The sequence below is a fragment of the Chironomus tepperi genome, unplaced genomic scaffold, assembly GCF_022539635.2.
Source record: "Chironomus tepperi strain 1889 unplaced genomic scaffold, CSIRO-AGI_Ctep_v1 contig_445, whole genome shotgun sequence".
In the NCBI taxonomy this organism is placed as follows: domain Eukaryota; kingdom Metazoa; phylum Arthropoda; class Insecta; order Diptera; family Chironomidae; genus Chironomus; species Chironomus tepperi.
In genome coordinates, this window is record NW_027226567.1 from 7,879,716 (window position 1) to 7,892,817 (window position 13,102).

The following is a 13,102-nucleotide window of genomic DNA, read 5'->3' on the forward strand; positions in this document are numbered from 1 at the left end:
TGAGTCTTTTGGTTTGCTTATTCAACTAAGATTCTTAATTTGTCACTAAATTTGAAATCTTTGATAATTTTTGTCAATTTTCAAACTTTTTTAAAATGTTTCAAACTTTTCTGAATTCTTTAAGAATTTCTCAAATTCTTTTAAAATTTTTCAAATTTTTTTTTTAATTCTTGTAGAATTTTTTCAATTCTTTTAAAAGCTTTCAAATTCTTTTAAAATTTTTCAAATTTTTTTAAATTCTTTCAAGATTCTTCAAATTTTCTTAAATTCTTTTAGAATTTTTTAAATTCTTTTAAAATCTTTTCAATTTTTTAAGAATTTTTCTTTTGATTTTTCAACTTTAAATTTTAATTTTTAGTCCATAAATTCATTTATATCCTCAATATAACTGATCAGATGATTTTTTTCTGTTTCTAACTTTTTCACACAAATTTTCACAATTTTTCCTTTTGACTCAATCTTAATTTTTTGGCAACACAATCGAAGCTTGTCACAATAATTCCTTTCAATTCCTCCTCAAATTTTTACAAACTATCTATTTATGTGAATATACAATACTTGGCAGAATTGGATAACAGAATAAAATAATGACTAGACTTAATTAAAAATCGACCTGTATGGTTTGACTGTCGAGCGATGAGTAACGGTATGGCATAGTGTATTATTTTCTTTTTTACTACTTTTTTTTTTTTGCTTTACAATCTTATATTTTTTTCCGATATTGCATGTTCATGCCATGAGGACTTGCTATGCTCTCTCTCTCGTGTTCCTCTCAATCAACTTTTGATGCTCATTTTCTCTCACAATCTTTTGAACTCACGGAAAATTACAACTTGTTGTTGCTAATGTTTTGCTTTACTGTGAGAAGAAAATTGAATTGAAAAATTGAGAGAATGAGAGGAACTGAACCGAAAGATTCTCAAAAATCATCAGATACGAAATGCAATTTCCAAAGTTAAAAGAATATTGCAATTGCTAATATCATATCAACATGAAAAATATGTGCGAGAATTTCACAACTCAATAATTCCTTTTTAATGAAAATTGTTCACTTCCATCAACTTTCAACACAAAAGAGTCATTGTAATTTTTTTATGGATCATTATTGACGAGTGGGTGCGATTATTTATTCAGTTTGTGATATTGGCTGTCTTAAAGGATAAGATTGAAGAATGTAATTAGTTTTCAGTTTATAAGGAAATTTTCTTAAAAGTTTATAAATTATATAGTCATGCGAGATGTTGTATACGACGTAATTTTTCCTGTATAAGATGATTCCTTGGTGAATACAATGATTTCTAAGAAATTTTAGACATAGATTAGCTTAGATGCTTTAATGAAATGTAATTTTGCTTCTAAGGAACTGAACTTTGAAGGATTTTGCATTAAATTCTGGTTTTGAATGAGAATTGAACCTTAGTTGCTGTAGATCTGAGCTTGAAATTATAAGAATTTTGAATTTCAAATCTGAATCTTTGTGGATTTAAGAAACCTTCGAGTTGACAAATTGACTTGAAATTGACCCTTTTTAATCAGAGCTCAAAGTCGAGTCGAGTCGAGTTTTCACTTTTGATAGATCCAGAATTGATAAAAAATTGACAAAATGACAATACAGTCTACTTTTTAGCACTCAAAATGCATCATTGATACTACTTAACAAGGATAATCCAAGAAAATCTTCAAACTTTTAGCTTTTATTGAAAAAGCTCATGAAGTTTGTATGCAAAACTTTCACTTCTTTATTTTCTAAATATACATGCTAAACTCAATAAGTAACAGGAAAATGTTGATTAAGATTCTTATCTTCTTGGGTGCTATTCAGTTATGACGTTCATTGTAAAAATATATTTTGGAAATTTGAGTTCCATTATGAATATTCTCTTAGTGATTATCACATGATATTGTCCAGACAGCTCATCCTAAAGTTGAGTGAAATCATTCCACATGATCAATGAAATTCCAAGAAGGAGCGGCGTTAGTCTCTCCTAGTGCTCTATTCCCGAAGGTACAAGAGTTTATTCGAGAGTTCGTCCAAAATTGCCATGTTTTAGGCGAACTATAAGGTACAGCCATACACTTCAGGCCTGCCCTTCTAAAATGCAGAAAATGCAGAATTGCAACTCTTTGTTGAACCCTTGATAATTCAATTAATTGCATGTCTAGTTATAAAGAAGACATGCCACGTCACAATGACATTAGTAGTCCTTACAGCTAGTCATACAACTTTTCAATCAAAAATCTGTTTATTCTGCATTTATACTCTTTTAATTTCAACTCTCAATCCTTTTCCCCCCAAATTCTCAACATTTGTTGTCATTATAACCGAACGACTCCTTAGTCTGATTATTCTATGTTAGTCTGACACTTTCGTACAATTCAATGAGCTTTCCTATTTTCTTCATTCATTTTTAAATTAGAATCTTCTTGAAACATTTCATTCAACAAAAAATCATTAAATTCCTTTTAATGCATTGAATAATTGAAAAAAAGGAGAAAAGAATACTCAAAGCTAAGCAAAGGAATTAAGTTCCTCGGACAGTGTTGCAAGTCAGAGGTTGAAGATGGGTTTGAATTTTGTATGGATAAGTTGGTTTGAGATTGAAGTCGACTTCATATATCCTTACATGCAAAGAGGTTGCTTTTAGGTACAGTAATGGTAGTTCTGTATTATGGAAGCATGTTTTTTGCCTGTAGGGCAAAAAAAGTCGAGTTTGAACTCAAATCGACTATTTTATTCAAAATCCGAGCCGATTTCGAGATTTGGTTTCATTGCAGTAGAGCAGTGGTGTGCAACCTGTGTTCCGCGGCACTAAAAATGTCTGAAAATGTCATGAATCGTGTGTCGCGTGCAGTTTAGGTCGAGACTTACCACTAAGGTGTGTCGTGAATATTAAAAGGTTGCCCACCACTGCACCAGAGCATTTTAAAAATATGCGCTATTTTCTCACACATTCTTCTAAGCTCTTAAATCTTGCTCTTTACAATCCAATGTACTTTTACTCGATCTGAATGTATTTTTATACAGAAGGATGAACATAAATTTTGTTTTTTTTTTTCGTACATATATACGATGTGAGATAATTCTTTATTCCTTTACATTTTTTTCTTACAAATGCAAAAAAGCTTTTGAAAGCTTAAAAGCATTTCCATTCTGCCTTCTGGACATGATGTGATGAGGAGCATTTCCTTCTCTTTCCTGCGTGCCTTCTTCTTTATCATATTTATGTACGCTTATATATTTTTTTAAAAAAAATGTATAAAAATAATAACATGAGAAGAAAAGGAAACTGTAATGTGACGTTGAGGATAATAAGTTAAAATAAGGATGGGAGGGTACAAGACATGCCAGTAAATGAAGACATGAAAGAAGCACGAGAAAGTTTTAAATTGAGTTTTAATGAAAATTTATGTTATTCTCATCTACATTTTGCACTCCTTTGCCTTAACCATATTCATTTATTTATTGTTTATTTCTCTTATTTTTTTTAAAGGGCTCATTTCGATTATGCTGTGAGCACGTGCTGAAATCATTAAAACGTGGACGAGAGACACTTTTGACATTGCTCGAGGCATTTGTTTATGATCCGCTAATAGATTGGGCTATTGGTGAGGATAATAATGCAACGGGTGGTCTGGCAAACATAAGTGGAGGTGATAAGGGAAATTCAGCAGCGGGTGAGATATCAGCGGCAAGAAAATTACTTGAACGTGAAGTCACACGTGATACATTGGCGATACGATTTACGGAGATTAAAAATGATTGGACACAAAATAGGTGAGTGAAGATTGATATTTAAGAATCTGGGGTGGTATGCTTAGTCGAAATCCCGGTCTCGAAAGATTTTCGGGAGTCAGGACGGGAGCGGGATGGAACAGGACTTTTCTGGGATTTTACGGTTTTGGTCCCAATATCGAGAAAGCTTAAGGGGTGGGCAAGGGGTTCTTGGTAAAATACAAGCGTCGGAAAGACGCCCTTACAGGCAAATCTGTCCCTTTTAGCCCGTAGTGGTATTTATGTACCATCAGAGCATGCTCTTTGCCTGTTAAATACACTGATCTATTTCGTGCTGTACGTAGCGCAACTTAATCGCGAGGTACTTACTTACTTCGCTGTCCATAGAGATCAGCTGTCGTCTATGGCTTCTCTCAGTTGACGTCTAAAACTGACTCTATAGCTGACTGCCCTTGAACGGAGATAACCACAAAATATGTACGACATATGGACGCTACAGTAAGGCTCGACCAAAACCTCACACTTTATACGGTTCATGCAATTTTAAGAAATTTTTGGCTAGACTTTAGACTACCTTGGCACACAAGCCACCCACCTCTGCTTTACATGCTTGACATGACAATCTGATCATGGGAATATTGGACAGTTGTTTCTTTTGTGTGCTACAAAGGACAACAATTTTACACTTTTACTGCTCTTAAAGTCTCATTTCTCAGCTTTTCATCTCCATTGTTTGATGAAAAATGGGAACGGATGGACTCGATATGTATTTATATCGAGGTAAATGATCTCAATACACGACACAATTGAGAGAACTTGTCTTTGGTGTCTTCATAGTAATTTTTTTGTGTCTCTCATTGACGAGATGAATGCTGAGTGTAAACATAAAAAAATAAAGCAAGTCTTGTCTTTTTTTTATTGATAAATAAACACTAATACAAATTATGAGCATGCAAGCATAGCTCTTGCTCAATCCATCCATAAATGTTATAGAAAATGGGAAATTAAAGACGAAAAAAAATAAACTCAGAGTAGGGGTTTGCATGGGTGTAATTGATTGAATCTTTTTAATGGAAATGCTTTTTTTTTCATATGATTGAAGGAGAAATCTTGAAGATTTTTATTAAAAGGTGATGCTGATTTGGTATGAGGATAAATGAAAGAAAATTGGCGTTTAGAAGAAAATTATTTAAAGAGCTTATTTTCTCTTGTCATGGCAGAGACTGATCGCCACTGACCTAAATTATGAATAGCTTATGTCCCTGAGTTTTAGATATTAAGATTTAGAAGTGGATTATGGAGGTTGCTTGTTGCGAATCTTACATTTAAATGTCTTACTTACTTACTTCGCTGGCCGTACATATTAAGTGTGATCCATGGCCTCCCTCAGTCGGTTCCTGTTTTGCTGGACTTTAAGATGACTGCAAAAAGGGGGTTTAGTCGGAAAATTTTTAGGGAAGAGGGGAGGAGATGCGAATTTTTTGTATGTAATTCCAAAATTTTGTTTTTGAAGTGATGAAAGCGGTTAGCATTTTTGTCTCAGAAAACCCCAACAAATTGAAGATTTTTCTTTCAAATCTGGCTTTTACTCCGATTACTAATTTTCTCTTCCTCCACTGAACACGGCCCTGGGATTATAATATATCAAGTAAACCCTTAAGCGTGAGTGTAGCTATAAGAAAAGCTGGGGTTTCACGATGTAACAGTTTTGACAAATTTTTAAACCGAAGTATGCTTTCTCGCTATCGGGAACGATATCCCGATCCCGAAAAATCCCTGGAATCCCAAAAATTTCAATCCCGATCTCAATCCCGAAAATTTATCGGGACCGGGATTTCGAGAAAGCATAAGCCGAGACATGAACCGGGACTCGGACAGCAATGGAATTCTTAAAAGTCTCAATCTCGACAAATCTCGATCCCGAAACTGTAAAGTCTTGCGGCCTGTTTCACTAAAGTGGATTATCCTCGATTTTGGATTATCCACTTCAATTTTTTGAAAATATTTCCAACATTTTAAGAGTTTTCAAATGTATATTATGTGATCCTTGTAGAGTACACTTACACCTATATTTTCGTATATTTGGAATTTTGGGTTCTCAATTATTGACAAATTTATCGCAATGATTCCGGTAAATCTACTAGATTTGACTGGAAAATTGAATAAATAATTTATCTTGAGAACCAACAGAATTCAAAATGTATAGAATTGTCACGGCTGAGTCACATTACTATAAACTAAAAACAAAAATATTGCAACTCTAAAATTGCTGGAGATATTTCTAAAAAACTGAAGTGGATTATCCGAAATCGAGGATAATCCACTTTAGTGAAACAGGCCGTTGGTTTCGACAAATATCAGTTCCATCAATGAATGGCCTGTTAGGTTGGGAAGTTTTAGTTTCGATCTCGAAAATCTTAAGGAAATGGGTTAAAGCTCAAAATCTTCTTATGACATAATTATTCAATAGTTTAAGGTTCTTCCTTGGTTCTTACTTGGTTCTTACTTGGTTCTTACTTGGTTCTTACTTGGTTCTTACTAATACCAGCTTTTGCATACACAAATATCGAATAACTTGACCACTTAAGTTTCTTGCTAAGTTTACTCACATTTAATAAGTGTTAATCAAAAACTTCTTCAATTAATTTCTGACATCGCCAATTCCTGTCTATTGAACTCAAAGTATAAGTCAACAAACAACTCTGCCTTTAAATATGATTATATTTCATACGATTCTCACTCTCATTGTTTGTAAATTGAACGGTTCTATTATTTTTATAAAAAAAAAAAAAATTTCCTTCAGACTCAATTACTTGAGCGTTTCAATGTGCAATATCTTTCAAAAGCGACCATTGCATCTTATCTTGTATCAAGTAAACAAACATTTTCAACCCATTTTTCTCTCTCTGTGCTGGTTATTGCGATGTTGTTTTTCATTTAATATTTTTTTTCTTATGTATGTATGGATCCAAAAAGGAAGTTGAGAAAATTTATTCACTTAATGAAACGTGGAGACTGAATTTTTTATTAAAATAGAGCATAAATTGACTGCAATAAAATAATAGAAACGTAAATTTTTATGCTTTAAAGTGGATTCAATCTTGATTGTTTTTGTTGTACTTCCATTTCTTTAATGAATTGCGATGGAAGCGATGGTAAAGTCAATGAAATAGTTAGACATGTTGCTTGGAGATCATTTACGTATTTTCATTCATATAAAGGTTTTTCCATAGATCACATGCTATGCAAAAAAAGAGTAATGCGTAGATTCACATGGAATTAAAGACATCCCTCGTGCTTTTTTCTCTAAAAAGGTTTCATTTTCAATGAAAATTTTTCTAGAATAAGATTTGATGATGAAATCGATTTTTATTTTGTGTGAGTTTCGCGTGAGCTGCTTTTTGTGGAATTGTTAAATAAGGTTAACCACCTGCGAGCGTCTTATTTGCCTACATGACTTGATGTCTATTGAGAATTGTGTTGTAATCTAGTTCTGAGAATTTTAATTTTTAATGCTGAATTAATGTTCAGATGAATTTGATGGAAATTTTACGGAAAATTTAATTTTTTCCAATAACAATCAGTTGAAATCAGTCATCACGTAGCTGCCAGAGCAACCTTATGTCTAGTCGTCAAATATGTGACTTGGATTTGATGTAGCGACGCACTAGCGCAGTTTTAGGCAGCCTAATTTTTGTCACAGCAGACTTTTGTGATAAACTACGACAGAATGCGGTTCGTTCACATTAATGTGTCGCGTCACACAGTTTGGACAGACTGCGTTTAGAGCAACCACACGTCCTAAGCGACACAAATGCAGAAGAAACTGCCACAAAGCTTTTAAAGCTCCGTTAAACCTCTTTTAATAATACCAAATGGAAGCTGACTCCATTTGGCATCCGTATGACTGAAATTTGATCAGCTTCCATTTTGTGTAAGTAAAAAAGGTTTATCGGATCCTTCTTCATTTGTGTGGCTCGAGCGTCGTATCGTGAACCCTGCGACATAGCAACAACATTGTCCTGCTCAGGCTTGAATCCCAATTGTAAGCAATTATTCAACCACAATTAAATCAAATAGGCAATTTATCCGATAGGATTACTGAGAATCATCAGTGTTAATACCAAACAATTATGCATGACTATGTATAATTATCCCATATAATCCAAAAAAAAGTAAATAATTTATGAACAAAAATTTTTTAAGGTCAAGAAACGAGACAGTTATGGATTATTGTACTAAAAATTAATTATTCACCTTAATAAACAGATTAACGTCATTAACATTTCATCTACATTCCTAGTAATTCTTGTTAAGAATTTTTTTCGCATACAAAGACGCCAACCCAAGAAGTTTTATGCTTCATTCATGTCCCAAAGAATTTGTATTTGGGTGCTTTTTTGAAAAGGCACGTGCAACAGTAATTATGATGAAGCTGTAAACTTATTTTACAACAATAAGAAGAGAATGGAAAAAGATTCGGCATGTTAAATGATTTAGGGATGTTTAAAAATTAGGTGAGGATGTGGCGAGCATGTGGACAGCTTACGTGGTTCATAAGCTATGCATACCAATTGCTACCTATAAAGGTTCTAGAGACCAAGACTAAAAGTCGAAATTTGTCTTCCCTGCGCATCCTAAATCTTTAATTACTGTCCACGACATCCTAATACCAATCGCAAAACCTGCCGCTCTCAAAAGCTACTTTCCATGAATTTTCCATCAATCCACGTGATCTCTTACCGCCTCCAAAGCTCAAAAGTCATTCTTGAAAATATCAAACAGCTCTCAAGAAATTAGAGCTAAGAAAAGTGTGTCAAATAATTTTACAATCCCATCTTCCAAAAATATTGAATGTCATGGCTGAACGACCTTTTCTGTGACTACCCCCTCGAGCATGAACAAGTGAAAATTTTCCACTCAGCAAGAAAAACTAGAGCTCGTTTTCTTCCAAATTTGAAATTTTGTTGTTTGAATGATGATATGATAGTCATTGTTGTTTGGGATGATTGTTGTGCTGCATGATGATTAAAATTGACAAGAAGACTGTGGTGCTGACCTGGTATTCAGAAATTTTAAGAAAAAGGTTTTCAGCAAGCTTATAAGTTGCTAAAACAGACTTTTACTAGCTTGACCCTCCTAGTTTCTCACATCCATCCATCCTGAATATGCATCTATTGGGTATAGAGATGTCAATACAAATACCCAAATACCCAAATATTTGGGGTATTTCGTACTATTTGGGGTACCCCAAATATTTGGGTGTAAACCCAAATATATTTGGGTTTCCTTTAAATCATCACTATTTAGGTACTCAAAACAAAATTTTTCATAAAATTTTTAATTTTTGTTGAAATGTATCGTGAAAATTTTTGGTCAATTTGAATTGAACTCAATATTTTGAAATATTAAGCCTAAAATCAATAAAATCAAATAGCTATATCAATTAAATTTGTTAGCATAGACATTTATGTTTAATAAAAGTAATATTTAAGTGTTTTTGATGCATAATCTAGACCGAAAGCATTTTAAAGTTGCATAAATTCAGCCATATCATTACCTAAACACTAAAGGCAATCTACCGGTAGAAAATTATATTTCTGTATGCAGATAACATAAGATAAATTCTTCAAAAAGGTAGCTTTGTTGATCTGTATGAGACAAAAATGTTCATGAAGTATTAAAAATTCAAGAATCAGCTATCATTGTCTATTTTAAACACCTCTCGTGGGTACAACTTTGGTACAACAGTAAATATGGGTACAAGAATCAAAATATTTACAAGATTGACTTTTTAATTTTAACTAAACTAAGTGGTGAATGTCTTTTCCAATGAAGAAACAATTTAATAACTGTTATTTGAGACAATTTTTAAACGAACTATTCTTGAAATTGTCCATTAGTCTACTTTTAGCACCAAAATTTTTTTAAAAATATTTGTACAAATATTTGGGGTTTACTATTTGGGTATTTGGGTATTTGTACAAATATTAAAAACCCAAATAATTGACATCTCTAATTGGGTATGCAGTAAAGTTAGCAAGCCACGAAGTTTATATCAGAGTTGCAAAACAGGCAACTGTGACAGACAAAAACCGTACAAATTCTTGATAATTTTCGGAAACTTACGGTTTTTGACTTTCACAGGCGCCTGCTTTACAACTCTGGTTTATATCCCAAGCAGCACAATGTGGTAGACCGCATTAGTCGCTTAAAAATGCTTCAAAATGCACTATCACGGCATATACCGGGTTGTGTAGCCATAAGAGCAACTTCGCGTCTTAGCATTAATCCAGCTATTCGGGTATGGAATTGAGTCAACTCAAATTGACTTTTTGACACAAAATCCAAGCCTTGCTTCAATCTCTGACCATCACTTACTCATCCAGTTAATCAAATAACTGAAATACGCAATAAATTCCAATCCTAGATTGATTTTGAATTGAATATACTAAAAATAGTCAAGATAAGGCTCAATAGAGAAAATGATCATAGTTCTACAAATATCCCCATGTCGCCACAGAGGAGTTTGTTTACTGAATCCTGAATGGAAAATGAGTAAATAAATCTGTGGCTTTATATCATCACATAATAAGTAAATACTAATGAATTAGTTTCTCGATTTCTCATATTTCAATAATTTTATTGCTCCTATTGATAATCAAATGAAATTATTTTCTCATGTCCACCTACGTAAAACCTCAATGAGTTCATACTTATGAATGACTCTTGATGTGAAAAAGTTTTGCGTCATCATAAACTTCATTTACTATTTAGAATTACATGTCGATATTTGTAAAATTGTCTGTAATTCTGTCCTCAGGGGAGCTTTAAAACTAAGCATGGAATGAAGAATCTTGTAAAAATACATGGCAACTTGTTGCTTTGTTGGGGAGGATTCTTCTTTTAATTGAGAATTTAATGTCGTTTGTCTTAAATTTTTTTGACATTTTAATGCTTTAAATGTAAGACTTTTTGGAACTTAAATTGCTGTGAAGAAGAAAACGTGCTTTTTGAATCAAGGACGCTGTTCTGTATCCTTGAAATTTTGTAAGGTGTTCGCCCGTGCAGTACAATCAAGCGAATCGATTTTTTTTTCATACACAGTCCAGCGAACCGCATTTCTCGCCATAAAAATGGATCGACATCAACCGTCATGGTGTCGTTAATGCAACTTCACGTCTTACAGGTATTATGACGACGTACCTGGCCACAGATCACAGCTGATCTCTACTGGAAGCAAAGCAACTAATCACGACGACGTCCTAGTGCCCTAGTGACCTCACATAGTGCTGCTCGGGCTAATAATCAAGTATTAACTTTGAAGTTCTAATCAACGGTATTTTCAAGAATCTTTAATCTTTAATTGACACCCATTATTCTGTGTTGATAGCGTCTAACTTTTCACAAGAAAGAAGTAGGCCTAACATTTAGAATACCATCCTACACTGTACAGAATATCCACCTAATTTTACAAGATGCTAATCAAAATAATGAATTAGTTCACCCACTTTTATCCAAGAATTGTGTCAATATGGTATTTTTATGGTGAAATAAGTATGTAAATTACAATTACAATTAAAGAAGATGTCATTTAGCGTATGGACATACTAGGCAGAACTCCATTGAAGAGGCTCCTCCATTAAAAATGTAAATTTCACTGAAGACGCTTTTTGGAGTCCGGAATCCCAAAAATCCGGCCAACTCTAAGTATAGACGCCAAAATTCGGCAACTTCCATTAGGTCTTAATAAAAGAACTTCGACGGAACCCTTGAAAACTCCTCGACAAACCCTTCTTCACATGTGTCACTCGAGCAAAAATCATCGAAACACAAAACATATGCAGCATGCTGCTCAACATGTGGTGAAAAATATTTACAGCATGAGATTGAATCTCGTCAACATCAAAGCATCGTAATACAGCACGTGTTTCTAATCACCCAACTCCTTCATACCAAAATCTATCTTTAATCCAAAAGCTCCACCAATCCATGACCAAAAAGCACCAACGAAAGAAGGTCAACATGCAATAGATGGCAATCTTAAATGACTAAAATTAGCTGATAACCTTTAAACTATGTTTTAATGAATTGCGTAGGACATTCATTCATGCTGAGCACAGCAGTCATTGAGATGACATAGCTCATGGCCTGCTTCTGTCTCTTCTTCTTTTAATTTATCAAGACGAGCCGTTTCTGTGAATAGAGTCAAAATTAAATAGCGTGTGTGGGGGAATTAAAGCCTATAAAGTCTTTTTGTCAATGGCATTAAAGGTTTTCTAATTTAATACCAAACATCTATACAGTCAATTTACATCCAATATTGGATCCCCTGTAGTCTTTATAACCTTTTTTTTTGTTCACACTGAAAATTGAAAATCTCTTACCAATTTTAAACTCAGCATTAACAAGTTCGGTACTTTTCTTGCTTTAGGATGTCCTTTAAGAAGGAAGGAAGCATGCAAAAGTCTTACCTTATTTCTTGGAACTCAGAAAATTTATGTTTTTTACCTCTCATTTATCCTGCTTCCGTACAAAAATTCGTCTTGTTTATTCCGTTTTACTCTTATTGGTTTTAAAATATTAATGGATTTGAAACTTTTCGACCCTCGTGCAGTGAGATTAAAAAAGTTCTTTATTTTTTTGGAGACTTAAACGATGTTTTTTACTTAAAAACTTAGAGTTTCGCTTTTAAGAGTTGTAATAATCCTGACTGAGCAAAAATACGTTAGAAATAGTCATTAACTAAACAATAACTTGCCATTTATTAGTTATAACATGTGTATGTCCACTCGGGAATCTATTCTAGAACCAGAGTTGGCAAGAATTTAGAGGTTCGGACTCGAGAAGTTCAAAAAGACGTCTCCATTGGATCCGGACTCCACAAAGAAGACGAGACATTACCAATAACTCCTTCATAGCTTCAAGGAGGCGCGTACTCTATAGTTCTGCCAACTCTGTCTCAAGCAATTCCATTTGAACTCCGTGTGACTTCCGAATTACTAGTTTGTGTCTCTCGAGGATGCGCTTAATTGAAGACTATAATTTTTCGGAGGGAAATTTACTCAGAGCACGAGGGCCCATTGCCGCGTTTAAAGAACGTCTGAAGACATCTGTATCTTTTGATAGTTTCTGCTAATTTGGGGTATTGAGAACTCTAGCGGGAAAACGATATTGAATGTGCGGTCACTCTTATTTTACACGCTTTTATTTATTTACCTTCAAAATGAGCTGCAGTCATGTTTCTTTAAGGCGAACTTGTGATGCTTTCACTATGTCAACATGTCAGTGCAATGATGAAATTGTCGTGGGTCTGGCATCAATTTAGCACGATGCTTTCCTTTGACTACTTTTTTGGCCTTTTAAGCT

General features: G+C 33.8%; 1 protein-coding gene across 1 annotated transcript in view; it reads left to right on the forward strand.

Moving 5' to 3' along the window:
• The window catches only part of nonC (serine/threonine-protein kinase Smg1), a 58,059-nt gene that overhangs the window by 37,092 nt on the left and 7,865 nt on the right, over positions 1-13,102 (forward strand). Inside the window, exon 7 of the mRNA XM_070650141.1 lies at positions 3,492-3,775. Coding sequence (XP_070506242.1) covers positions 3,492-3,775 — 284 coding nt within the window. The remainder of the gene's footprint in view (positions 1-3,491; positions 3,776-13,102) is intronic.